Raw genomic sequence first — 26,873 nt, 5'->3', positions numbered from 1 at the left:
AGAAATAACGTACGTACGTAGTTGGTCAAAACCAATCCCACCAAAATTCCCATTGTGGTTTTATTAATTTTATTTTCTGTGATTCGTTCAACTAATAAATTCAGTCATGGATTGAGTCACAACTGTTTTGTAATTTGTTTTCTTGCCTTCCAATACCCAATAAAATAGTTGACCAAAGCTATAATTAATGGTGGTGCTTGACTTTATATCTTTCACATCTCGATTTTTTTCTATTACATTAACTACTAACATTAATATATCAAAATAATATATATTACCATAACATTTAAAAAATATCTACATGTTATAATTCATAAGACATACTCCCTCTGTCCCTAATTACTTGTCCACTTTTGAATTGACACACATATTAAGAAAACAATTAATGACATTGTGAGTTTACCATTTTATCCCTATTAATTATGAAGTGGATGAAAAATACTACATTTTTCAAAGAAATTAGTCATTTAATTGAGGGTATCATAGGTAAAAAAAATTGTCCTTTCTTGATTTGTCAAACAAAATGGACAAGTAATTAGGGACAACTATAAAAGGAAAAATGGACAAGTAATTAGGGACATAGGGAGTATTACATGTTATAATAGATAAAACTAACTGAACATATAGTGTAAAATTTTGATAGGTATGTATTAAACTCTTAGGATGTGTCTGGTTGGAAACAAGTTAACACGAGATTAATTATTTCACGATTTTATTCAAATCAAATATGAAATAAATTCATCATAAAATTAATCACGAGATTAGTTATCCTTTATCCCCAGTAGAAACGAGCCTCCTTAGAGAATTAATATTGCTTGTCTGCCTGTATAGGTGCTGATAAGATTAGGCTACCAACCTACCGTTAATCTTCCAACTTTTTTTATATGCAAATTAAATTAAAAGAATCTATATATAATTGAGATATATAGTAGCTACCTTTTCCATATAATTTGTCTCTTCGTTTCATTCCATATATATACATACATTAATTGATCATATTTAGAAACACAAATTAAGGATATCATATATATTAAAGATCATGATCCAAGAAAGTATTGTGATACTATTGTCCTTACTATTAATTGTGCCAATAAGTTGGGCAATTAATAATCCATTAATAGAACTTTCAAGTAGAGAAGAATTGGCTAAGATAGCTGGTTATGGTGAAGAAAAACTCTCTACTGTTTTCCTCCATGGTACTCTTCTTTGTGGTCACACGCCATATCCAGTTCCAGGTTAGTTTCTACTTTTTCTCGTACGTTTGTTCTGTTATTATAACATGATATGGTTATTATAAAAAGGTCTGAATATATTGATATGATGATCAGGTGCATCTGTGGCGGTGTTTTGCGGAACTAGTGGGCCGGGTCGGGTAAGGAAATCATCATGGGCCAAAAATGTAACAAATGAAAGTGGAGAGTTCATAATAGATGTCCCTTCTCATCTCCATGCTAATATTCATGATCCAAATCTATGCCATATTCAAATTCTTCATCTCCCAAAGGACTACTCACATTGTCATCATCATTCTTTTACAAAAAGGAAAACATTCACACTAACATCGTCCAATATTGGCGTTCGCGTTTATACGACTCCGACAATTTACCTGACCCCGAAAGCTAGCTCACGAGTATAATCCATGATAAGAGAAGAAGAAAAGGGATGGCACAATTTCTTGAGATGGCGCTTTAGTCACACACATTGAGTTGTGCACTCGTGATGCATGTTAAAATTTTATCAATGTACAATTTTTGTGTAGCTTCAAATTAAGTGTGTTGTTATTGTGTTTATGTTATGTGAGAAATTTAAATTTTCATAACATTAACTGTATTTCAATTTAACGTAAAAAAAGTGATTAGTACAAGTTACTTCGTGGTAAAACCAAACTTATTTTTGCTTTCTGGGCCCCTTTTATTAGAAAAAATGACACTTCCAAATGTCTATGCCATTTTCACTACCCTAAAAGCACTCAATTTTTGATAGAGACTTACAACCACCCATATACACTTTTTATTTATTTTTATTTTCATGCTATTCGATATCCGCTTAAGGCTTGACTAATTCATATTCACGTTGAAAAGTAAGGGATAAATTGTTCTCTATCAAAAGTGATGTCATATTCACAATTTGAATGTGAGATTTCTAATTAAGTACGAAAGGATATTTACCACTCACTTGCGGCCACCCATAGCTATAACCATCAAGGGTTCTGTTCCATTTCCGTTTTCTTCTAAAAAATCATTTACTTATTTAGTTATCTTCTTCTCAAACTGCTAAATAACTCACATTTTCTGTAAAGAAAAAGTAGTCACGTACCCACAATTTTAAAGGGAAAATTATTTTGATTTAAGTTATTATAAACAAACAGTTAAAAACATTTTCACATATCAGTATTATTTGACCTATAATAACACGTTAATTAGTTATCATTTTTATCAAGTTATTGTAGTTAATGTTTATTACTCCCCCCGTCCCATTTTACGTGGCACTTTTCGGATTTTGATATTCAAACAAGTCTATCTTTGACCGTAGGTTTTTTCATAGATCTTTTAAACATTTTGAATTATCAATTATTGTAACTTCTAGTACTTTTTACGAAGTTTACAAATATATAAATTTCATTTCAAAAAATTGAAGACTCCATGCGCAAATTTTCGATCAAATTTAAACCGTTACTCTCGTAAAATGAAAAGTGCCACATAAATTGGGGTGGAGAAGTATTACTTATGATCACCTTACAAGTGATCAATGGAGAATCTAAACTATTGTGTTGGGTTCACGAAAAACCAGTTTTTTTCCGCTCAAATTCTACATATCAATTAAAATACACACTTAATATTTATCTAACTATTTCCCATGAGACTATTATAGATTTTCACTTTTGAATATCTTAATCTCAATTGGCAAAAAGCTTTCAATATTGTATAAAGCCACTTCACATTATTCATGAAACCATCATTGAAACTTAAAAATAAGTGATTGAAGTTACCTTTGAGTAATGGAAAAGTCTATAATAGTAGATGTTTTTTTAATCCAAGAAATGAAGAAATTCACAAAAAATAGGAAAGAAAAGAATAAAGGAATTTCACAAATGATGTGACTCAATGAGTTTTAAGGTCCACTGGACCCAGCACCATGAAACCAATACATCATTGGGCCACCACTCTGTTACTACTCTTTCTACCCTAAATAAATTGAAAATTTTATAATTGACGAATTTAAGACTAATTATTATAGTAGTTATAACATTATTCTTTAAAATAAACTACTCTTTTCTTTTTCTTTATGATAAAATTTAAAATAAGTTGATGTAGTACTTATTCATTCATTAAAATATTAAGGTGACATAATTTCTTTGGTTTTTAACTATAATATATGTATACATCAAGGGAAAAAAATTACTCTTAATCATGTGACACACTTTTTTTAATCGATTTTCAAAAAAGAAATAGTCACATTTTTGTAATTTAAAATAATTTAACTTTAAACTTCTTTCATTATTCATACGAATTTCAAATGTTGAATCGTGAATTGGGATCGATGGAATAGTAATAACAATTACTTACTCATTTCAGTATGTTTGCCTTACTTTTCTTTTTTAATTCATTCCTTTTTTATAGCAACTTTTGATTTTAGCTTCTTAAATTAAGTCAAATTAAAATCAAACAAATATATCAAAACAAAAAGACTATAATATAATTAGTCATTATAGGATATTGTGCAAAACTAACATAGTTTCAAAGTTGGGACTAAATGCAAATTTAAAATAGTTGGGCTTTAATGTGAATGGGGAACACACTAAAGAAGTAAAAAAGAAAAAAACATAGTTCCAATTGCACCAAGTATTAATTTTCACCTTTCTTGAAATTATTATTATTATTATTTTCTGGTGTGTTCCTCACTTCACTCATCAGCACTCAATCTAATCTAAAATCTAAATGGAACCAGAAATCCAATTCTTCTTTCCTTCAATTCTCCATAAACATAATTCTTCTTCCTTTTTTTACCATAAACATTATTAATGTCAAAGTTAATTGTGATGTCATAAAAAAAGTAGTGGGTAAACCGTGTTTATATAGTTACACATAAGGAATGACTTTTTTGTAGATTCTTTTCTGAGTTTTGTTTAAAAAAATACAAACTTTAATGGGGAATGTTAATGGAAGAGAAGAAATTGATCAATCTGGTGTTGGGGTGCAAGAAACTATGGATGCTAGAGATGGTGAATTCATGGGTCAATCTCCACCTTCAAGTCCTAGGGCTTCTCATTCGCCATTGATGTTTAGACCTCAGGTCAGTTCTTGACAAAAAAATAAATGAAGGGGGTGTTTTTTTTGGTTGATTGTAGTATTGGGTTGTTTGTTTGGATGTAAAGATTTGATCTTTTGGAGGATTTGATGTAGATTTAGGCTGGAGATATTTGTACTTTGAAATTAATGGATAAACCTGAAGAAAGGTTGTTACTTTGAACAAATTTGTTTTGTCATCAGTTAATAAACTTTAAGTGGTACCTGATGTTGGTGGGAGGTGGAACTAGTCCAGGTGCGCGAAAGCTAGCCCGGACACCGCGATCATAATAAAAAAAACGTTAATGATTGTTTGTTTCCTCACATAATGGAATTCAGCATTTGAATTGAAGAGTTTTACAGCAATATTCAGATTGTCTGAAAATTGGCAAGTGCTACCTTTTGTATATATTGGAGGATGATTGAAAAATATAGATGGGGGAAAATTGGCTTTAGGTTAAGCACTAATGAGCATTTTAAGTTACCTAGCAAGAAAGGTTACATCTATGTATGTTGTGTTTATTTCTTATCAGAACTTGGTCCAGGATGTTGATCTTCTTATAGGCCGGGGGGTTCTCTTTTTGAGAGGGAATATGTGAATTTGTTTTTTTTTTGAAATGTTTTGTCTCAGATGCCAGTAGTCCCTTTACAAAGACCCGAGGAGTTGCACATCTCAAACCCTTCGTGGATGCAAAACACCTCAGGGTACGAAGACTTGAAGGATGAGCAAGGAGTTCCCACACTGATATCATGGACCTATGATGGCAAAGAAATTGCCGTGGAGGGATCATGGGATAATTGGAAATCAAGGTTTTTTATGCTTGATTTTATTCATCCACGTTTTACATTGAAAAAGACTGTTCTCAACTTTTTGAGCTTTAAGATTGCATGTTGACTCGGAAAAATTAAAACTCTATTTCTCAGGAACCTTTTGCAAAGATCTGGGAAAGATTTCACCATTTTGAAGGTGCTTCCTTCTGGAGTTTACCAGTATAGGTTTATAGTTGATGGACAATGGAGGTGTTCCCCTGACTTGCCATGCGTTCAGGATGAAGCAGGGAATACTTACAATATTTTGGATGTGAAGGTACATTTGTCATCTCAAAACTATCTCAGTCCATTTTCTCTCAAGAATTCTATTGAATTCCAGGCCTAGTTTCTATTGTATCTTTCTATTAGAGGATCAACGCAAAAATAGAAACTGGACGTCCAATAGGGATGTAGCTTATACACACACAATATTAAAATTTAAGTACTTATTGTGGGCCTTTGAGATTGTCTGTACACAACCTTGCTTTATTTGTCAATGTGAACATAAATATGAGTCAGATTAACTACCTTGTCAAACCAAGAAGAGTATACTCTTTATTTGTTATGCAACTGTAAGATATTAGTTTCCGAAATGAAGTTTTGGCTTGTGAACAGTGAACACTGTAAGGGAGTTGAGTTACAACTATGGAAATCTCTCCATCCTGGGCTTTTTTTCTCTGTGATAATGTCATCATGGAAACAAGAAATGTCAGCATATGGATCCATGTCCTGTTCAAAAATGGCATGGATATAGATTGTAAAGTGTTTTGGTCCAAAAGGTGGATATACTGAATCTAGCCTTTTTCTCAGTCGTTATATTATGGTGTCAATGCATCACAAACTGTGAATTGTTAGAGCCCTTGAGGTAAAATACCTGAAGATGTTTCTGTTTTGTCAAAGCAAATCACTGACTAAAAAAATTGGGTGAAGGTTTTCCTGAACCCACTCCCTATAGCCATTAAGAATCATAGAAGAAAGTTTATGGTTAAATTTAAGGTAGAGCTAATTATCTACACCGAATAATTCATCTTATTCTATGCCTTTTCTATATGTTTTCATCTTGCTTAGAGAATTGAGGAAGTTTTCAAAGTGAGGGACCAGCTCTTCTCTACAAATAATAGAAATTTGGTTAAGGCAGCTTTGTAACTTCTTTAGTGTTTTAGGTATCCCAAACTTAGGCCTTTTTTCTATGAGTTGTGTCGTTGATTCATTCACTGCAATTCTTCTATTTTCCTCCTTTTCTTCTCTACTGTCTATTCACAGCAATAGCAATTGTGCTTCATGCGCGCAAGCAAATTTGTCAAAACTATTCTCTTTTATATTTAAAAAAATATATTTATTCCATTTCTCATCAGAAGCATTCAAGATTCAGCCATCAATAAATTTAATTATGATTTACATGCTATTTTGCTGCTATTAACTTTCACAGATGCAACATAGTTTCTTCAAACTCATGTGGACTTAGCAAAGAGTTGAACCCAATGAAAGAAAAAGATCCAAAGATGTCTTAAAAGCAAATACGAAAAAAAACATAAACTGAAACAAAAATGCCCGTCTTTTTGGGGCTTTTGGTGTAGACTAGAAGAAGTCAACTCAGTGGATAGGGTTTTAGATTTTTTCAACTTCCTATTTTTATGTAAAGGAACTGAGTCTGTTTGTAATTTTGGCACAATCTTTGTGCTGACATGTATATAAACCCATTACCTTTCTCCAAAAGAAAACAACGAAAGCAAAAGATCCATATAGGTGATACGAAACACTTGAGATTTAGGTCTAGTTGTATTGATACACTTACATTTGACCCATCGGTTTGCTAGGAGTCGTTTTTGTTAAGAGATTTCTATGTCACCAGATGGATTAGGCTAAGATTTAGAGAACCCCTCGTTTTATATAACTCTTATCTTGAGTATTGGCATGAAACCGACTCAAATTGAGTGAAATAGACATATATATATATAGCCAACCTAACTACTTTCTTGTTATTGATATGAAATTACTGTTGTACCAATTATAGAGGGGAAAGGAAGAAGCTAATACAGTGCTGCTGCTGCTTGAAACTTGGCTTATGAATGCATCCTACTTTAGCACCTGCTTCCCATCCCCAAACTTATTGCTACTCAAAATGGTCACAGAAAAGAAAATGCTATCAAACTTATGATACTAAATTTGATGTGTGTACTTTATAGACATACTTTATATATAGCAGAGAAGAAGTAATGAAAGTAATAGGTGAAAAGTTAGTTTGATATAGAAAATATCACGTCAAATTTAAATATGATTAAGTGAGACAATTGAATTCTTGAAATTTGTGAAATAACATGAATATAGAAAAATGTCAAGTCTTCTTTGTCTCTATCTCAGTTGCTTAACTACTTATCTTGGAAGAAAACTATCTAGGCAGATTAGATGATTGTGCAAGGTAAAAAAGTGTTGCATTTATTCGTAGTGTATGACCATATCAGCATAGACGGCTAGTCTGAAAGTACTTTCTATTTTCATTCGCGGTACCCAAACTTTCATTGGACTATATTCTTAATACTGTCCTAATGATCACAGCATTAAGTCTTCCATTTCCTGGTGCCATTTGCTTTGAAAAGTCACAAGTTGATTAAAAACTAAATTGACAAAAAATTGTGCTGTTTGATGCATGATGCAGGATTATGTACCAGAAGATATCGAAAGCATTTCTGGTTTTGAACCTCCTCTTTCCCCAGATTCCAGCTACAGTAACTTGCAATTTGGAGCAGAGGACTACGCCAAGGAGCCACCTTTAGTTCCACCTCATCTACAAATGACTTTGCTTAATGTTTCATCATCTCCACCTCCTTTATCAAGACCTCAACATGTGGTACTTAACCACCTGTACATGCAGAAGGGAAAGAGTACCCCATCTGTGGTAGCACTCGGTTCAACTAATCGATTCCTGTCCAAATACGTGACAGTGGTACTTTACAAGTCCATACAGAGGTGAACATATGTCTTTTAATAATGTCAAATGATTAGAAGTAAGGTCTCAACTCATGGCCACTCAAGAAAAGTAGCAGAGGAATAATGTCAATTTACCTGTAATCACTTGTACGTATTGTATTGCCTTTTATTCGTGAAAAATTACACGATTGAAAGAGAGAAACTGTGCTTGTTGTACTTTTGAGTTGTGCTGGAATATCTAGAGTTTAGTAGATAGGATAGGATTGAATGTTTCAGCTTTTGAATGGAATCCATGAACCATAATCTCTTGTTGAATGAAAATTTTAGCAATGGATGGATTTCTTCATATTTAACTTTGTTTAGTATTTGTAAAGATATATTAATTGTGTTTCTCTATAACAGTCAGTCATATTCTAAAATAACATTTTTTTCATAAAAATTGATTATGCATGTGATGTTATTTATATCATTATAAAAAAGTTTGGTATATATTAGTATCAATTTGAAGTGCTTTTAGAACCTTCACCCACGGTTGAAATTGGAGATAGGCAAATCATGTGGCACCTAATAAATAAGAGATCAAACTTTTATAAAATAAATAAAAAATTGTTAATTCGGTGATTCCTTTCCCTTTTACCCCATTTTACTTTGCTTTTACCAGTCCTCCATTTCCCTTCCGCCGCCGCTTTATATTACACTTTTTTTTTTTTTTACCTCTACAATGGAACCCCTCATCGACGGCGACGGCCATACATCAAACGACATCACTTCTTTCGCTGATAACCTTGCTCCTTTCCCTGAATCTACTAACGTCGTTTACGAGAATCCATCCGCCGTTATTGCTCCGACGGACATCCACCGCCTTCCGGTTTCCCCTGTCCGTAAACTCCGACCGGTGCGGTTTGGAAACGGACGAAACTATGTCGATATGGTGGACAGCAACTGTGATATTGACGAAGCTTTGATGACTTGCACTAGTGATTTAGGGTTTTTGAGTCAGTTTTCTGCTCAAAATGCGTCTACGGTGTTACCCATGGAGTGTGGATTTGTTAATTCGTTGGACGAGAATGGCGTCGCTAGGTGCTCGGAGGCGGAGATTTCGGCAGTTCAGCAAATGAAGTCGGAGTTAGATGCTGATTGCTTGAATTTGATCTCGCAATCTCGTATTTTGGAGGCTGATTTTAGGTAATCTTCTGTATTATTAATTAATAATAGCGCCATGCCTTATTATGCTGTTTGATATTTATGGGATTAAATTATGTGAGCAAAGGTCTTCATTTTGCTCTTTAAATAAATATTCATTTTGAGCTAATATTATTCGTAATTGCATTATTTTTATATTTTTTTATATTAACTTTCTAATTTCCAATTGTTTTTGTTGCTAATTAGTACTTACTTTTGTCACATAAAGTACTTGATGTCATTACCAGTTAACTTTAAATTTAAGTTTTGTCAAAAAAAAACTAAGCTTTTTGAGACTTATTTAGAATAAGTTCAAAACCTTTTGATATTAGAAATGGTTCATACTTTTTATTCTCTCTTTACATTTTACACCTTAGAAGTCATTTTAAGGGTATCAAATCTACATCAATTAGTAGATTGGTGGTTGATGTCATAGCCAAGGGTCTATCAAAAACAACTTCTCTACCTCTGTGGTGTCGGGTGAAGTCTACGTACACTCTACCCTTCCCAGAAGGACTACATTGGGTGTGTTGTTGTGGTTCATATCATATAAGGGGAAAGAAAGCGGCTAATAAGGTCTTGAATTTGTATGGTTGGTTGCGCTGGGATTAACGGTAGCCTGTGCTTCAAACTCACTGCCAAGGTCTAATATTTCATGCCAATTTACTCCAAAATAGTTCTGATGGATAATGCAACTTTTTGTAATCCAGATTTATTTGAATAACAAAAGTGATTTTCTAGGAATGATTGGTTTCTCCAACGAAATTCTGAAGATATGAATGAATTTGCAATAGTATGTTGAAGAATCTGTGAACTTCCTTAGCAATAACTTTCTTCTAATAGTTTGTGAGAAACCTGATTCAACTGGCATTTAATTTACCTTGATGCAGCTCATCTTCAGATGACAGTGAAGAACATTTACCACGGAAGAGTCTTAAATTAAGTCTTGAAGACATGGTAAAGAAGTTGATGGACAGGCAAGAGCAGATGCACAAGCAATTAATAGAGATGCTAGAGAAGAAGGAAGAGGAGAGAATCATTCGGGAAGAAGCTTGGAAGCAGCAAGAGGTAGAAAGGGCAAGGCGGGATGTGGAGTTGAGAGCTGAAGAGACATCTAGAAACTTGGCTCTTATTGCTTTCCTTGAGAATCTGTTAGGTGAAGATTTCCAAATTCCAAAATCATCAGAAGTAACAAGTGTAGTTAAAGATGAAGGTGAAGTTCATGGTGATATTAGATCCGATCCATGTAATAGGAGATGGCCAAAATCTGAAGTACAAGCCCTTGTATCAGTTCGTACTTGTTTAGATCACAAGTTTCTTAAAGGAGCTAAAGGATCCGTGTGGGAAGAGGTAGCGGATGGATTGGGTAAGATGGGTTACATTCGGACAGCAAAAAAGTGTAAAGAAAAATGGGAGAACATTAACAAGTACTATAAAAGGACAATTGACAGTGGTAAGACGCGTCCAAAAAACTACAGATCATGCCCCTATTTCCATGAATTGGACTCACTTTATAAGAAGGGACTGCTTAACCAAGGTGCTGGAAATTGTGTGAAGATTGAGACAGAAAATAAGAATGTGGATCCGGAAGAGTAGATATTTCTTACTGCCTCATCCAAATACACTTCGGTTGAACTTGACCTTGACAAACCAACACCTATCTATTGCTGCAGTAATGTCATGATAATATCTCTATTGATGCTCTTTGAAATGTCTTCAGAGGGAATTGTAGATTATTGTACTGTTTTGCTAACAAGTTGTAGTTTATAAAATTTTAGCTAGACTCTTTTGTTTTCCTCATAATTTATTTATTTATTTATACACTAAAGATGATTTATTAGAATACCAAAAATGTATGCTTACTTTATCATTACAACATAACAAAACGCTTCAAGTGACACTATAAATTAGGTTAATTAAATGCAGAATACGTGGATCAAAAACTTGCTTTCTTTGAATGGGGGCTCTCTGACTTCCATATCCATACATACATATATCAAAAATCGGATGACGGAAAAATAAAATCAAGATAGTATTTAATATCTTGTTTCTAAAGAAACTATGATTTGTATAAGAAATCAAATTATTATTTTTATTAATTAATAAAATGAATTTTGGCAAAAAGAAGTTGGTGGTAAACGGGCCGGGGCAACCCGTGGATTATAAGGGCTAGGGCTGTGCCTTACACATCACATCCATTTCAATTTGAAGAAAGAACAAACAGATTAAGCTTCATTTTCCCCCAAAAAAAAACAATTTTCAACCATGGAGAATGCGGTTCAAGAGGTATTATTTATTTAACAATGGAGGGTGGAAAATTTGATGTTTATTTAGGATTTTTTGAATTGCAGATAGTGGCAAAGCAAGTGTTGACGGTGGCAAAAGCGGTGGAGGACAAGCTTGATGAAGAGATTCATGCTTTAGATCGGTTAGATCTTGATGATTTGGAGGTGTTGAGAGAACGTAGATTGCAACAGATGAAGAAAATGGCTGAAAAACGGAATCGTTGGATATCTCTTGGACATGGAGAATACTCCGAGATCCAAGCTGAAAAGGACTTTTTCTCTGTTGTTAAGGCTAGTGATCGCGTTGTTTGCCATTTCTACCGCGAGAATTGGCCTTGCAAGGTAAATCTAGTTTCCTCCAATTCAACTAAAAGCTAGCCTGTTTCCAACCATTGATTGTTGCAATGCAGGTTATGGACAAGCATTTGAGCATACTGGCAAAACAGCATATAGAGACACGTTTTGTGAAAATTAATGCTGAGAAGACCCCATACTTGGCTGAGAAGCTTAGAATTGTTGTTCTTCCAACCCTTGCACTCATCAAAAATGCTAAAGTTGATAACTACCTGGTATGTCTGTCCAGTTAACAATCAACTTTCCAACTATTTACACTCTGTCATTATTATCGTCCATGATTTGGCTATTATTACAGGTTGGATTTGATGAGCTTGGGGGTACCGATGAGTTTAACACGGAGGAACTTGAAGAGAGGTTAGCTAAAGCTGATGTTATCATCTTTGAGGGTGAATCATCAAAATTTTTATCAAAATCCAAAGCTCAAGCTCAGTCGAACAAGAGTGTGAGGCAGAGTTCAAATCCTGACTCATCGGACTCAGAATAGCTTGTTTTTATGTATTATTGTAGTATTCCTTTCTAATACTAAAATATACTTACTTCGTTCGTTATGAAACAAACAAATATGTTGTTCTCTATTTCTCCAAGTAACCTGTTATTCGCTTTGGTTGGTTCATGTATTGCTCCAGATGCCTAGCTTTTTTTGGGGTCTGATAATACCTTTTATTTGTTCGTGTTATTAAAAAATTAGAGGTGCATTCGAATTAATTCATCACTTGATTGCTCACACATTTTCTCTTCAAATAACTGTTTCTTCACGTTACTGGTGGAAGAAAATCTTTGGATTCTTGTGTTGCATGTTAAAAATAAAAGGTGGTGTGGATATGAGTATGGTTCATAGGTCATTTCGAATGGTTATAAAAGATTTAGGGCCAAAAAATGCTAATCAGTAAAATATTCTCTCAAGTCCATGTACACACATTGAAACAAAGTGAGAAAATCATGAATTCCTATAAAAAAAAACGGTCGTCGGTCGGAATGAAGCAATTCATACAAGTGCAAATAAGTGATCAAAATGGTTATCATGCAAAAAAATTAATACATGTTCAAGCCTAACCATGTTTAACTTTAATTAATGTGGTTTTGGTTTGGCTTGCAGAATATATATCCATGAAATACAGAGATTAAAAACGCATGATTTCAAGCAACTAATAGACGAGAGCCCACACCGCGAAACAGGTGAACATTTCACCTAGTAGCTTCTTTCAGCTCCCGGTTTTGAAGATATTAAGTACATGGCCCAATCTACAGTTAATTTTACAGCACCTACATAAGGTTACAGGTACGCTTAAATGGATGCAAAGCACCCGACACTAAATCAAAAGAGGGTGCCTTGGTGATAACAAGGGGGTGTGGGTATTGCCAGCGGATGTCGGGTGCAAATAGAGTATGAAAAGATGCCGAAAACAGTAACTAGATCTAGTCTACTTTTACTATTAATGTACAATGTAACATGCACTCCCTATTCCAAAGGGATCTACTGCCGCGGTGCTGCTGGAGCCGTCTGCTGATGGGCCTGTCCATAGAATCCAATACCAGGAGGACGGTAATATCCACCGTTGGCAGGCTGCTGCTGAGATTGTGGCTGCTGAGTCTGCAGTTGCTGCTGCTGCTGTGCTTGCTGGGGTGGTGGAGGAGGAGGCCTCAGTCCCATTGCAATTTGAGAAGACAGAGGTTGTTGAAGGCCAGCACTATATCCATATGGCATCACCCCCATCATCATAGCTGTAGATTGAACTAACTGACTTGCAGGGGAATTTGCTGGATGTAATGATGGAGGGGGAGGGGGAGGAGGTGGAAACGGAGCTTGTATCTGGTTTGGCTGGGACACAGATTGCATGGCTGAGGATGGGGCAAGAGGAATGCTAGTAATCAATTGTTGTGATGAAGTAAAGTAAGTGGAGCTACCCCTTTCAGAACTTTTCATATCAGAAAAAGTCATTGGCTTATCTAACTTGAGCCGTTTCTCTGGGGATGCAAAAGGCAAGCTAGAAGTGAAGCCAGTTGATTTCAATCCACTGCTCAGTGATGCAGCTTCTTCAGCAACAAGGGATGAAAGAACAGAGGTTAACATTTGAGCAGAAGATGTTGAAGCAGCAAGTTTTGCAGCAACAGCTGCTGCTGCCGACCTTTTGCTTTCCTCTTCATTAGTTTTGGAATTTGTGAAAGAAGTCACAGGATTGGGAGGTGGAGGCAGAGGAGGGATGTTGATTAATTGCACTGAAGGCGGGATTGGTTCAGTTGTTCTGGTGACTTCAATTGGAAGGATACCAGTATTCACTGGTGGAGCAGCAACACTGGGAGATGTCAGCCTCCTCCTTGCATTTTTTACTAGTTCAATCTGACCACACGCAACCTGCATGTCAACCAGCTATCCAATGATTACATTTTTGCAGACAGCAGAGAAAAATATCTATTAAGAATCAAGGAACAAAGTGACGCATATAAACAGTTCTCATTTATAAAAGCTATCCAATGATTACATTTTTGCAGAGGATTAAAATTCAAGGTGAAAATGGAGATATGGCAGTCTTAAGACTACTACAAATCAAACTGGCTGACTGAAACCTATGTCGATTAAGAATCAAAAGGTGTTCTCGTTAGACAAGGCCCACATGTTGTGCATCTCTGGTGTTCTTGAGAAACCCAAAAACTTCAAACTTGAGAACTCAAAAGTGTGCAGCTTACACAAAAAGGAAGAGAGACATGCCCCCTATCAAATGTGGAAGAAAATGATACACAATCATGCTGTGGTTTCTTGGAATTCCACAAAAGACTAAGGGGTCGTTTGGTAGAGTGTATTAGCAAAAATAATGCATGCATTAATTATATGTATTAGTAATCCCTTGTTTGGTGCATTTTTTCATGCTATGTATAACTAATGCAAGCATTAGTTATACACTCTATTGTGTATTGAGGAGTGTATTACTAATACCTAGAAATCCACGGTATTAGTAATGCAAAGGATTTAATGCATGCATTAATATGGTTAAAGACTCAATTACCCCTCAAAAGTACTTTTACATCTTTTCCACCATAATTTCCACCATAATTGTGAAAGATACTTTTGTAAATAAATATTTTTATACAATGCATACTATTTTTAATACACCAAACCAAACAATGCATAAGAAATAATCTATGCATGACTAATACAAGTATAACTAATACATGCATTACTAATACACTATTGGGTATTATTTTTATACACTCTACCAAACGACCCCTAAGGGGTTGTTTGGTTGGGAACAAGTTATCCCAAGATAATTAATCCCATAACTTATCCCATCACTACGGCAAAAATGGTGGGATAAATAATTCAAAGACTACCTAATACCTCCAACCATGGGATAAAATAATCCTACATTTAATCCTGGAATTATTATATCTTATACCTCACACCAAACGACTCCTAAGAGTGCATGCAGACCAAAGCGGCTCAACACCAATGCCAAGCATTCAAAAGCATGTCATTAGCATGAACAGGCTACATTCAATGAAAATAGTTCAAGAGAATCAGCCTGGTGTGCTATGCCCATGCTAGCATTTGGGCATATGCAACTACTGAAGCTTCGAACATACAATGATAATAGGTTGAGTGAATCAACCTGATGTGTCATTAAGCATTGAGCAGGCTAAACAACATACCCAGTGTAACCCCACAAGTAGGTTCTAGGGAGGGTGGTGTGTACGCAGACCTTACCCTCTAAAACAACATACCCGGTGTAATTTTTGCAATTTAATTTAACAGATTTTCACCTCTACAAACATGATTGTTTTATCTGATGATATTTATGAGGTAGTGGACAGAATAAACACCGGTCATGACAGGCATCAGAACAGGGCATTGCTTTTGATTCCTCTCGGCACTCTTCTTTTTTTTTCAATATGGCAATCTAAATTATGGGCTCAGCGAATCTCCTGGCCCCCCCTCTCAGACTCCAACAGTATGAGAATATCACCCTCTATGACTGGTCCCTTGACATTTCTCATGATAAACCTGTTCTGGTCATCAAGAAACTTGACTCTTACCTGAGTCACCTCCCCCCTGGATCCGGTACGACCCATGATTCTAATCACAATTGCATGCTTGGTTACAGATTCCATTCTTCCGTTGAGAAAAATCTGCCGCTGTATGCTGCTGTTGCTGCTCTTGGCACTATTCTTAGGGGGACATACCAACTTTTTAAAGCATAAATGGGGACCTAAATTAAAGGGGGAAAATACTTGGGAAAGAACAAAATCTTCAACCCCTTTATTTGACCAAGAACTATACTGGAGATGGCAGAACACCTAAGGCGGAAATTTTGAGTTACAACATTAAAGGGACATGCTGGCAAGTGTTCCACCAAAACAAGGTTGGAGGAATCTTAGTCCTATCATCAAGACATTCCTTAAGTTTTTTTGATAACCGAGAAAATCCCAAGGGTCAATCGCACACAGTCCGCAATCCAGTGGAAAATGGTCCAGCCCCTCCACTTTTCTCGCCTTAAACACCAAGTTCCTGTCAGAGGCAGGGTTCAAACCCATGATGTAAGCCTAAACCATACATCACACACTGCTGTCTTACCACTAGACCGAGCCATGGGACGCACATACCCTGAAGAAGTCATCTTGCAAATTGCTATCTACATCTAGTCACACATAACGACAAATTGGATAACAAAGTTATCCGTTTCCAAATAGTTGTCCACATCGAATCACACAAAATGACAAATTAGACAAAAAGGGTAAACAGCTGTTTTGTTCAAGAGCAATGTTTTTAAAACCGAATAGCACAAATACAAGACTTGTAGGGCAATAAGCAAAAAGTGAGAAGTGAAGCACACATATTGCCAAATGAAGAGCATAATTTAAAGACAATACAACCAGTTGCTTAATATACGTGAATGTACTCATAACACTGATTGCAACTTAAGCCACTAATTTTAGCATCTAATGCCCTATAATAATCCAAAGCTCATAAAGTGACCGTTGTATTCTTACTCCACATTCTATCAAACATAAAATAGTACATGGATTCTACTACACCTTAATGCGACTATTACTAAATATTTTCAAACAAGCGTTGCATAATGTTATGCAGTGATACTTCTTAAACGGCCAATCAAACACTGCATTACTTTTATGGAGATTATTTTCCTAATTCACTCAACCAAATATTGATTTATATTATGTGGAATCTAATGTTGAGATTCCTCTAGCTTAACTAGAGTACCCTCCCTTCCTTACAATGCACATTTGTATAACATTCATGTTGGAAATTTTAAAATATTTAATACCATATACCATTTCAAAAATATTTCATATAATTAGTTAATAATATTATCCATCAAACTTATGTCAACTGTTACTTTAGTAACTCTTCCATTACCATTCAATTACTTTACGTGATGAAGCTCACTTTTGAAAACATTGGTTGAGATTGAATTGGAATCTTGGATAGGGTTGAATGGGTAAAAATTTTGGAGAGACTCTGTTGTTAGGCCTATATGTTGATGGGATGCAGAGGCATGCAATTACAAGAGAAACCATATAAGGAGAAGCTGTGTCATGGCCATGTCTTTTCTTTGGCCTACCTCTACCTTTCCTCATACCTACTATAACCAACCTCTCACTCCTCCTCACTGGTAAAAGAAAAACAAAAAGTAAACAAGACTATTACCTATTCATAGCAGCTACAAATTATTAAAGTCCATATAGACTCTTAAACACACAACTGCCTTCCTCAGATTGTTCTGCAAACAGCAGGAATTCTGATATGCAAATAAGAATTGGGAAACCTATAATATCTAGAGGAAAACCATGGACACTAAATAAGAATCTAAAACGTACAATACATCCATTTGGCTGGTAGAAAAGAATAATAAACAAGTCACCGCATCTTCCCTCTTCTCAAACTTAACTTTCCTCAAAAATTTCATATATTTCATCATTGGTGAGTCCAAAAACTGCTTTATATCTGACTGTTCTTCAACTCGAAACAAACAAACCAATTTGCTCAACACTTAAGTATATTAAATGTTCAATAATTCCAGCAACTGATCATGCAATTAATTCAGTAAATGCAAAGAGGGATCCACACACATCAATTCTCCGTGCACCTGTGGGTTTTTTGCGAACCTCTTCATGATTTTTCTGTTCCCTTTTTCTCGTGAGTGGATAAAATATAAGGAGATACAACAACATACCAAGTGTAATCCCCACAGGTGGAGTCTAAGAAGATAAAATATAAGGAGATATGTGCAATAAAAGATTTGGATTGAGTGTACCTGCATCCCACTGCGTAAAAGCTCTAGCTTAGATTCCTGAAAAAGCAATAATCGTTTGGGTTGACATGAGTGTTAAGATGGAAATGCGAAAATAGGAAAATAAAGGCATTGAACATTGTTAGTGACCAATAGGAGGATGTGAAACAGTCATGTAATTTTTGCATAATTCTTCTCTGCTATATAGACAGTATCAAATATAAGGTAAACAATAGAAGGTCTAAAAAGAATTAAGATTAATCCTGGTGATAGGAGGTACGGGAGGGTGTTAGATTCTTTTTCTTGCTTTTTTTGGGCAGGGGGGAGGGATGGAAATGAAAAACAGTACTTGATCTTGAAGTGCATCTTTCAGCAGAGAAATCAAGGTAATTCTCAATGATTCAGCATTCTCAAAGTGGCTGATGCATTGTTGAAGTATATTTTCCTGTTCTAGCAATTTATCCATCAATTCAGAACCCTGGAGATTTCCTGAGCAAGAGTCAGAAGAAAACACAATATCAAAAATTTTAAAAGGAACAAGTACTTAGTTCAAGAAAAACTACTAGTTCAAAAATAGCAATATGTAATAGCAAGAAAGAGAAAATACTGCAGCAATGGAGTTTATGATTACGCCATGCGAGTATAAACAAAAACAAGGACTAATCTTTCCTGTGGCCTTAAACTCTTAAGGCATCTTCAAATTCATCTATAAATCTTACAAAGCCAACCCGCTTTTGTTTATTCACAACACTATAGTCCACCTTTAAATCCAGCTATAGTTAATAAATTTTTTTGCTAACAACTCTGAACCTATGTCTCCCTACTATTTCTTCATATTTTGCCATCTGTTCAAACTCACATTTTAAAAATTGTTCGTTTAACCAATTCATCATCAGTAAGATTTCTCAGTTCTTGTATCTTATCTATCTGTAAAACTTGAGACACTAATTTTGTCGTCTTTTTCTAGACTGTCATAGTTATCCAAATTCCAATCCTTTAACCATTCGGCAATTTAGCTTTGTTGGGGTACCTATCACCTCTCACCAGGAAAAGATACCAAGTACTTGTGTCCACCAAGACTAGGTCAGACGGGAAGAAGTTACCTAATGTTTTTTGTCTCTACTGGGATATGAACCTAAGATCTCATGGTTCACAGGCCACTTCATTGACCATTAGGCCACTACCTTGGGGAGTACTGGACAATTTCATACATGCAGCTGTGCTCCAACGGTAGAATAGATGACATATGAAAGGGTAAAGCAAACCCACTGAAGATCATCTCTTGGAAAGATAATGGTCTTTGGTGCCTCTCCTAATCCTTTGCTTTTTATAATCAAGGAATTTATTTGTTTTCAGTTTCAAAACTCGAATAATGATGAGTTCATTCTTCTACCTTACTCCACTTATACACCAAGTTTGGTTTCCCAGCAGGATTTTAACTCGTGACATGTGCCTGCCTCACATCTCACACTAATCTTTGAATCAAATCCCTGAGGCTAATGCATTCATCTATCTTGATGACCTTGAATCATGACTTGATATCTTATAGGGTTAAGTTAAAGTTTATCATGCTAGCAAGAATATTCTCCTTTTACCATCAGACCTATCTGGAACCGTCATCCTCCATAACAATATTTCACTATAGCGGCCAAGTTTTTTTTTTGGAACCAATTTTCACATAATGTTATATTATATGTTCTCTGTAACTACATTTCGCTTTAACAACCAAAAAATATCCGGATAAAATGGCGTTGTCATAGAGGTTTGATTGTATCACTTTTACTTCCTAGGAGTTCCTTTTTCAATGAAACAAATTATACCTATCACTAAAGAGGGAGAACGTTTTTGATAGCTTACATGTTCAGATTAATTAATCAGTTAATATATACTTAAATAATAACAACCTTTTTTTCTTTTACCCCTCCCTAGGAGCTCCGACCTTTTTGCTCCCTTGGTGACTCGAACTCACAAACTCAAGGTTGGAAGTGGAGGGTGCTTACCATCAGAGCAACCCCCGCTTGTCCAAATATTAACAACCTAATAATAAATAGTGTAGATTAAAAGTTCCATGTTGTCACTTGCTGAAAAAACCCCATTATACAAAGGTATATGCACTAGACAAACACAATTTTCATATTTATAATGTGGAAGTGATCAAGATACAACTTTCTCGGATCTTATGATGTCTCATTCACTTGCTACATGCTAGCTTAAGGGAGATGACTCTGTGTTCCTACCTAACCAAAATTAGCAATGTGATTCTCCGAAAGGTAGTTAACAACTTGCAGCAGTTGATCAAAAGTATTGATTACTTCAAAGAGGTAAAGTTGTTGGTTATGAACTTCTAGGCAAGTGCTCCTAAATCACTCATAAAGAGACAAGATTGTTGGAAGATAAATCAACTTTTTTTAATGATGGTGGTGTCCGGGCCAGCTTGCAGGTAACTCAACTATTGCACCAATTACCCACTACCTCCCAGGCTCCCACAAACACAGGTACCGAGTAATTTTGCCTACCAAGGCTTAGGCACATGGGGAAAAATCATCTAGAGTTTATTCCTTTGCTAGGATTTTTTTTTTTTTTTGAGAAGGTAACAACTTGTATTCTATTTCCACAAAAGCAGAAACCTGCCACGACAAGTTACAGGTTTCCTAATTACAATTGAGGAGGAGTATCTAGAAGATCTTCAACCCTTTTAACAAAAATTTACAATGATCCCAAGACATCCATACTTGATTCTAGATCTTCCCTATACTCCTGTTTACACCAAAAATGAAACAAAACTAAGCACTTCATCTTCATCTTCTGGATATTGTTGCTCTTGTTCCTCCAGATCTTCAAAGTCTGATCTATTTTCCTTGGCATTACCCAGTTCAGGCCCTTCTTACTTAGAAACATTTCCCATAGTTGAAGGGTAATCCTGCAGTGTATAAAAAGGTGGGTTACAGTCTCAGCCTTTTCTTCACAGAAAAAACACCTAGGACTTAGATGTATCCCCCTTTTCATGAGGTTTTCTTGGGTTAAAACAGCTTGTTTGGCCACAAGCCAAGTGAAGCAAGAAACTTTATAAGGAATTTTGACTTTCCATATAAGCTTCCAAGGCCAGTCCTCAATCTGATTATCACAAGGGTTAAATTTTTTATAGGCCCCTTTCACACTGAAACTACCTTGACTGTGGCCTTTCCAGTGGCCTTTCTACTCCAATCTATCTTGGTCAGTTGAAGTTCCTTTGAATTGCTCCAATTTGCTGTAGAACTCAACTAACCTCAAAATCTCCCAGTCATTAAAAGGTCTTCTAAAGCTCAAATTCCATCCCTGATTTGACCAGACTTTGGCCACGGTGGCCCTTTGTTGTTGGTTTAGGGTGTAAATATCATTGAAGGTGTCCCTTAGGGGGGCTTGATCTAACCATTTGTCTTCCCAGAAAAGTACCTTCCTGCCATCTTCTGTTCTTATGCTGGAATTTTTTCTAAGCTTTGGCCACAGGTTTCTAATGGACCTCCAAAGGTTGATCCCATAAGTATCAGTGACCATTCTGGTGGTCCAATGATCTGCCATTTCATACTTCAGCTGGATTACTTCTTTCCAGAGAGCTAACTCACTAGAAGCAAATCTCCAGAGCCATTTCATCATAAGACATTGGTTCTGAGTTTTTAAGTTCCTGACCCCCATACCCCCTTTTTGTTTACTCTCAATCAGTGCATCCCATTTTACCAAGTGGAATTTCTTGGTTTCACTGTTCCCTTCCCAAAGAAAAATTCTTCTTAGAACATCCAATCTCGCAATGACCCCATCAGGGATAGGGAAAAGGGACATCATATAGGTAGGCATAGAGTCCAAAACACTATTGATTAGTGTTAATCTTCCTCCTAAGGAGAGATATTGACTTTTCCAGTTCACCAACCTCTTCTCGCACTTCTCTACCACCCCATTCCATATATCTATAGACCTATTCTGATCACTCAGAGGCATGCCCAGATATACAGTTGGTAGCTCCCCAATACTTCCACCAAGGACCCCAGCCAGAAATATTTGGACCATTTCTCAATTTATGTGTGTCATCCTTGAGCAGGAGTCACGCTAATCTTCTCTGTATTGTTCCAATTTTATCAAATGTCCCCAAAGACTGGGTTTGAACCTAAGACTGGGTAGCTCTCCACTTCATTGACCATTAGGTCACACTCTTCGGTGCTAAATCATATTTTAACCATAAAGTTCTATCAAAGCATGAATAGTCATATACTTGGCATACATAGCAGATACTCCTTACAGCAACAATAATCTAGTGCCAAGAATGCAAGCGATCTCCACTATAACTGAACAATGACACAAAATGTATATGCAACATCAATTTAAGAGACAGAAAAGATTAACATATTTTTCACTTTACAATATTCCAACAGCCAATTACTCTTTTACCTTGGGAAGAACGGTTTTCAATATCATTCTCCATTTCCCCAACGCGAAAAACAGAATGTTTACACTTGTTCAAAGCATCTTCCTCATTCACATTTTCATCATGAACTAGTTGGAATGCTGTTACAATTTTTTCTGGAGTACAGCCAACAGCCAATTTCTGATGTTGAAATTAACAAAACATTCAGATTACCTGTGCATAACCATGATAATAAACCCAGCGTGATTTTTGAACAGAAGAGTTTAATCTGATACTCACAATCCTTACTGAGTGAGCATCCTTCTTCACAACTTTGATAGGATTTGAGCTCTTCCCGTTGCTTACTGAAGGAGCAGGACTCTTGCCCAACACTTCATCTTTAAGATTCTGACCCCTGGATCCAAATACTTTTCTCTCTTCCCATATATCAACCTGACATTACCCAAAAAAAGAACAAACCAAATCAGAAAGAGAAGGGAGAAGTAAAAAAGTTATATGGGCTTCAGAGGACAGTAAACTTAAAAATTACACCAAAGCTATAGAGAGACATTGTGAAGAAGTTTCTAACTTCTAAGTAAATGCCAAAATTAAGCAGTTTGTCTTGATAAACAAAGATGACATGTCAAGTGCTTCATCCCTTAGGGGTGAGCATCAATTCAAGCACCAAGACAATGAGGTGTGCCTTCCATCGCCATGAGGTCCAGGTTCTAGACAAACCTTTAAGAGGATGTCAAAGATGTGCGAAAGAAGGGCATATCCAAGCATTGTAGTAGAGTACGAGAAGTATTCTAAGTACTGGCTTTCCCACATGTTACAAGAATTCTAATGAAGTTTGAAGAGAATGTCAGTGGATTTTCTTCTAGGACAGCAGGACTCATGGCCCAAATAGCAACCGTTACAAGACATTTTTGGAATGAACTGATTGGAATTAGATTGAAAATGCACTGCCTCTTTGAAATCTTATAAGCATGTCTCTAATTGACTCTCTCTGCTATCAACAGCAATTTAACAAGGTCCACTGAAAAAAATGATGCCCCTTGACAATAATGGGAATGAGGGACTTCTCAGAATTCAATGCAACAGTTGACAGTAAAAACAAGCAGCATAATATGACCAAACATTACTATTTGTGGTTCTTTAGGCTTGTAAAGCCTGTTGCAGAAACTTTACACTCACTGCTTGTAGCAATATTGCTCTAGCTACATAGTGAAAGAAAAATATAAAATCCTATTCCTGACCAAAGTCACTAAGGAGGGGCCTCAGCGGACTGCAATCCGTCTGAGCTTAGTCTTCTCTTCTGAGACAGATTGGACGCTGGGGAAAGGACTGAGAAATTGTCAAGAGATATTCTTGTCAAAAATGAGAATATTGGTCCAAATTCATGTCTTCACAATAGAAAATTTTGATACTATTAACAATTTATTAAAATCATGGCCTCCATTCATGTAGCATCAACTACATATCATTGCCTTAGAGGTTTCTTTCCAGGTTCAGTCATCCACATCAAGCAAATTAAAGATAAAGGGGAAAGAATGGTGTTGGTGGTTGTCAGGAGGTCGTGGAAGGTGGTGGAGGGGAAAGGAGGATCGGTGGTTGTGGGAATAAATCTGGTGTTGGACGTCAAGAGAGGTGGTGGGGAGGTTGTGGCGTGAGAGTGAAGTTTGTAGTTGTTTGACTGTCACCAGAGGACCAGAGGTGGTGAAGGTGATGAAATGAAACGGGTGGTTCTGGTCATGGTGAAAGTTTTCGAGCTAGAGTTGGTGTAGATGGTGATGGAAATGGTGAGGGTTTTAGAGGTCGGATAGAATGGTAGATGTAGTGGAAGTTTCGGAAGTTGTAATGGTAGTGGTAGTGGTGTGGCAGTGAGGAGAAGGTGGGTTTTGTGTGGTCTTTAAAGAATATGTGGGCCAGGAAGAACAAGAGAGGAAAAGAAAAGATAGAGTAAATAAGAAAAACAATCACTAAGAATAAATAATTAAGTGTAATTAGTTGATAATGTCTGCTTCAAAGATAACACGTGCACATTAGAGTAGTTCTAACAAAATTTGTTTTGCTTTTCAAAATTATCTTGCTCATGTCTAAGGTACAATGAAAGGAAAGAGAAAGTTCTCAATATTTGAGTTCAACTATGTAAGTTGCTGCAGAATTTCAACCAACCAACCCATCCAAAAGAAAAAAAATAGTGATGAAAATACAAAATAATGGTCAGATTTTTTTGTTGACAAGGGAACCCGCAGCCACTACCCCTTAGGGTGAAGGTAAACCCCGCTCCTGTGCAATAGCTTGCAAACTACACAAGAGAGGTAAACCGCACTAAGCAAGCCAGATGTGATGAGCTTGACCCAGAAGACCAACCCCTTGCTATTGCAGGAAAGGGGTTTCGAACTTGAGACTTCATTATGGAAGTCCCAAGCCAAACTATCTGAGCCACCCAAGGTGAAAGATTTTAGCAACTTATCATTGCCTTTTACTCAGATTTTTAGTGTCTTTAGGTGATAATGATAGAAAAAGTCTCATGCAAGATGCTTTGTTTTAGGATGATGACATAGAACACAAAAGTGAAAAATCATGGAAAAGGACGTCAAGAAGTGAAGGTTCGATGTTGTAGAACTGAAATCATATATAACAGAGGAATGTGGACCACAAAATCCAAGGTGGCAGAAAAATGTTGACCAAGAAATGTTATGTTGACCAGCAGTATTTGGAAACTTAAGAGAGGTGAAGTTTGGGATTTTGTGGGCTAAGAAATATTATGTTGACCACACTTAACGAGAAGTGTGCTGCTAAGGGAACACATGAAGGTAGAATTTGAAAAGCCCTGACCACAAATATGGTCCATGCTTTAAGAGTTATTTGCAAATATAATACACACCATGCATTGGGGTCATATCACAGGGAACAATGTATAGGACAACTACATAGCTAAGGAATTATCACCTCCAATGCAATTATATATATATATATATATGGAGAAAAAGAAGCTTCACACAAGTTTCCTAGCTTCAGGCTAACTGATGCACAAGTTGATTTCTCATTTGTCAGTTAGCCCCAACTTAACAACATACAAGTACACCTACCAGAAAGCAGAAAGGGGATTACCAGTCTAGAAGCCACTTTCTTCCCACTTTCATCACCAGTTTCATAAACCTGCTTCAGAGACGCAGGAAGGACCTTCCAGAACTCATTAACAAACTCACTACCCCTGCGCCGACTATTTTGGATAATATCATTGGCTAAGTACAGAAACGAAACACGTTGCTCCCGCTGTGCAGATCTGAATGATTTATCCCATGTTTCAACAATCTGCTTGGCTTTCTTACGATATGAAATGCACCATCGTGATAAAGCTGATAATATGTTAAAGGAAATTGTAACAAAACTGAAACAAACACTCTAAATTAGCACTGCATAACACCAGAAATTTCCTGAAGACAACAAGAACATTGTTTCAGCTAAAAGTACCAAAACAGAATGCACTAGTAACATCCAGGGTATTCTGGAAGAAATAATACTTTCTCCAACTACAGTACCTTTGCATTGTGTTAGTCGTTGAATAACACTTTCCCGAATAGATAGAAGTTAGGTTAGTTTTACAACATAAGATAAAGTTAAAAGAAAAAGTGTGCCCATCTTGTTCAGAAAATAAACATCAGGTATAACTCAACCACAAAAGCTAGTTGAGGTGAGGACTGTGCAACAATTTAAGGAGACAATCTTAGATTTCCTCAATCAACGTGGAGAACTTAACATTTCCCCGCAAGCCCAAAGCTGGACATTTAAAGCGTGAATATAGAATGGGGACCCAATATTGGGCTAACCAAGAATTGAAACCAGTTTGTCTCTACTACCAAGTTTAGAAAATTAGCTCATGAGAGAATATTGCTTAGGACCATATAAGGAGACACCAACTCATTCCCCTCAATCAGGGTGGGGGTATGGAGGACAATCAGGAACCTATGGCCACAAATGGAAGGAAATGTGTATATTAAGGTGGGTAATGGAAACAAAACTAAATTTTGGAAAGATGGTTGGATAGACCAAATCTCTCTTAGAGAACTTTTTCCAGATTTGTTTCTAATCTGTGAGAACCCTGATGCTAGAGTGAGTGATTGTTGGACAGAACAGGGATGGGACATATCTTTAAGAAGACTACTTAATGACTGGGAGGTGGAGAGGGTGGCAGCGCTACTGGAAAAACTAGCTGGAATGATTATAACTACAACAGCAACAGACAAGATCCTGTGGAAACATAGCAAGGATGGAGTCTTCTCAGTCAACAATGCCTACAAAAGAGGACTAATGGGGATGACAGGGGCCCCAAAATATAATTGGAACTACTTTTGGAAGAGTGACATTCCTACAAAAGTAAAGTGTTTCACCTGGT

General features: G+C 36.2%; 5 protein-coding genes across 6 annotated transcripts in view; 4 read left to right on the top strand and 1 right to left on the bottom strand.

The window, feature by feature from the left end:
• The first annotated feature begins 947 nt into the window (after nucleotides 1-947).
• On the top strand, nucleotides 948-1,790 carry LOC102586293 (uncharacterized). Its single transcript, XM_006352262.1, has 2 exons — nucleotides 948-1,235; nucleotides 1,329-1,790. The coding sequence occupies exons 1-2, from the start codon at nucleotides 1,040-1,042 to the stop codon at nucleotides 1,634-1,636; spliced, it is 504 nt and encodes a 167-aa protein (XP_006352324.1). The 5' UTR covers nucleotides 948-1,039; the 3' UTR covers nucleotides 1,637-1,790.
• Nucleotides 1,791-3,878: 2,088 nt separating this feature from the next.
• On the top strand, nucleotides 3,879-8,377 carry LOC102585953 (SNF1-related protein kinase regulatory subunit beta-2). The gene is made up of 4 exons (XM_006352261.2): nucleotides 3,879-4,293; nucleotides 4,918-5,096; nucleotides 5,211-5,373; nucleotides 7,753-8,377. Exons 1-4 carry the CDS (start codon nucleotides 4,147-4,149, stop codon nucleotides 8,065-8,067), a joined length of 804 nt encoding a protein of 267 aa, XP_006352323.1. The 5' UTR covers nucleotides 3,879-4,146; the 3' UTR covers nucleotides 8,068-8,377.
• Nucleotides 8,378-8,539: 162 nt separating this feature from the next.
• Nucleotides 8,540-11,023, top strand: LOC102600271 (trihelix transcription factor GT-2). Its single transcript, XM_006352388.2, has 2 exons — nucleotides 8,540-9,209; nucleotides 10,097-11,023. Exons 1-2 carry the CDS (start codon nucleotides 8,746-8,748, stop codon nucleotides 10,800-10,802), a joined length of 1,170 nt encoding a protein of 389 aa, XP_006352450.1. The 5' UTR covers nucleotides 8,540-8,745; the 3' UTR covers nucleotides 10,803-11,023.
• Nucleotides 11,024-11,386: 363 nt separating this feature from the next.
• Nucleotides 11,387-12,391, top strand: LOC102585617 (thioredoxin domain-containing protein 9 homolog). The gene is made up of 4 exons (XM_006352260.2): nucleotides 11,387-11,492; nucleotides 11,558-11,833; nucleotides 11,902-12,060; nucleotides 12,144-12,391. The coding sequence occupies exons 1-4, from the start codon at nucleotides 11,472-11,474 to the stop codon at nucleotides 12,330-12,332; spliced, it is 645 nt and encodes a 214-aa protein (XP_006352322.1). The 5' UTR covers nucleotides 11,387-11,471; the 3' UTR covers nucleotides 12,333-12,391.
• A 592-nt stretch (nucleotides 12,392-12,983) lies between these two features.
• The window catches only part of LOC102585278 (regulation of nuclear pre-mRNA domain-containing protein 1B-like), a 20,750-nt gene continuing 6,860 nt past the window's right edge, over nucleotides 12,984-26,873 (bottom strand). For both annotated transcript variants that reach the window (XM_015310894.1, XM_006352259.2), the window contains exons 4-9: nucleotides 25,589-25,836; nucleotides 22,769-22,921; nucleotides 22,513-22,669; nucleotides 18,443-18,582; nucleotides 18,118-18,153; nucleotides 12,984-14,201 (exon numbers count right to left, since the gene is read on the bottom strand). In XM_015310894.1, the coding sequence (XP_015166380.1) occupies nucleotides 13,323-14,201; nucleotides 18,118-18,153; nucleotides 18,443-18,582; nucleotides 22,513-22,669; nucleotides 22,769-22,921; nucleotides 25,589-25,836 (1,613 nt within the window). In that variant the 3' untranslated portion in view covers nucleotides 12,984-13,322. The remainder of the gene's footprint in view (nucleotides 14,202-18,117; nucleotides 18,154-18,442; nucleotides 18,583-22,512; nucleotides 22,670-22,768; nucleotides 22,922-25,588; nucleotides 25,837-26,873) is intronic.

The sequence above is a fragment of the Solanum tuberosum genome, unplaced genomic scaffold, assembly GCF_000226075.1.
Source record: "Solanum tuberosum cultivar DM 1-3 516 R44 unplaced genomic scaffold, SolTub_3.0 scf00148, whole genome shotgun sequence".
Lineage (NCBI taxonomy): Eukaryota > Viridiplantae > Streptophyta > Magnoliopsida > Solanales > Solanaceae > Solanum > Solanum tuberosum.
Note: the sequence above shows the minus strand (reverse complement) of the source record. Positions and strands in the feature narration are given on the sequence as shown.

Coding starts and splice junctions, on each gene's coding strand:
- LOC102585617 (XM_006352260.2), top strand. CDS start 11,472: ATGGAGAATGCGGTTCAAGAG. Junction 11,493..11,557: donor TGGAGAATGCGGTTCAAGAG/GTATTATTTATT, acceptor TTTGAATTGCAG/ATAGTGGCAAAGCAAGTGTT. Junction 11,834..11,901: donor GCGAGAATTGGCCTTGCAAG/GTAAATCTAGTT, acceptor GTTGCAATGCAG/GTTATGGACAAGCATTTGAG.
- LOC102600271 (XM_006352388.2), top strand. CDS start 8,746: ATGGAACCCCTCATCGACGGCGACGGCCATACATCAAACGACATCACT. Junction 9,210..10,096: donor ATTTTGGAGGCTGATTTTAG/GTAATCTTCTGT, acceptor ACCTTGATGCAG/CTCATCTTCAGATGACAGTG.
- LOC102586293 (XM_006352262.1), top strand. CDS start 1,040: ATGATCCAAGAAAGTATTGTGATACTATTGTCCTTACTATTAATTGTG. Junction 1,236..1,328: donor CACGCCATATCCAGTTCCAG/GTTAGTTTCTAC, acceptor TATGATGATCAG/GTGCATCTGTGGCGGTGTTT.
- LOC102585953 (XM_006352261.2), top strand. CDS start 4,147: ATGGGGAATGTTAATGGAAGAGAAGAAATTGATCAATCTGGTGTTGGG. Junction 4,294..4,917: donor CATTGATGTTTAGACCTCAG/GTCAGTTCTTGA, acceptor GTTTTGTCTCAG/ATGCCAGTAGTCCCTTTACA. Junction 5,374..7,752: donor ACAATATTTTGGATGTGAAG/GTACATTTGTCA, acceptor TGCATGATGCAG/GATTATGTACCAGAAGATAT.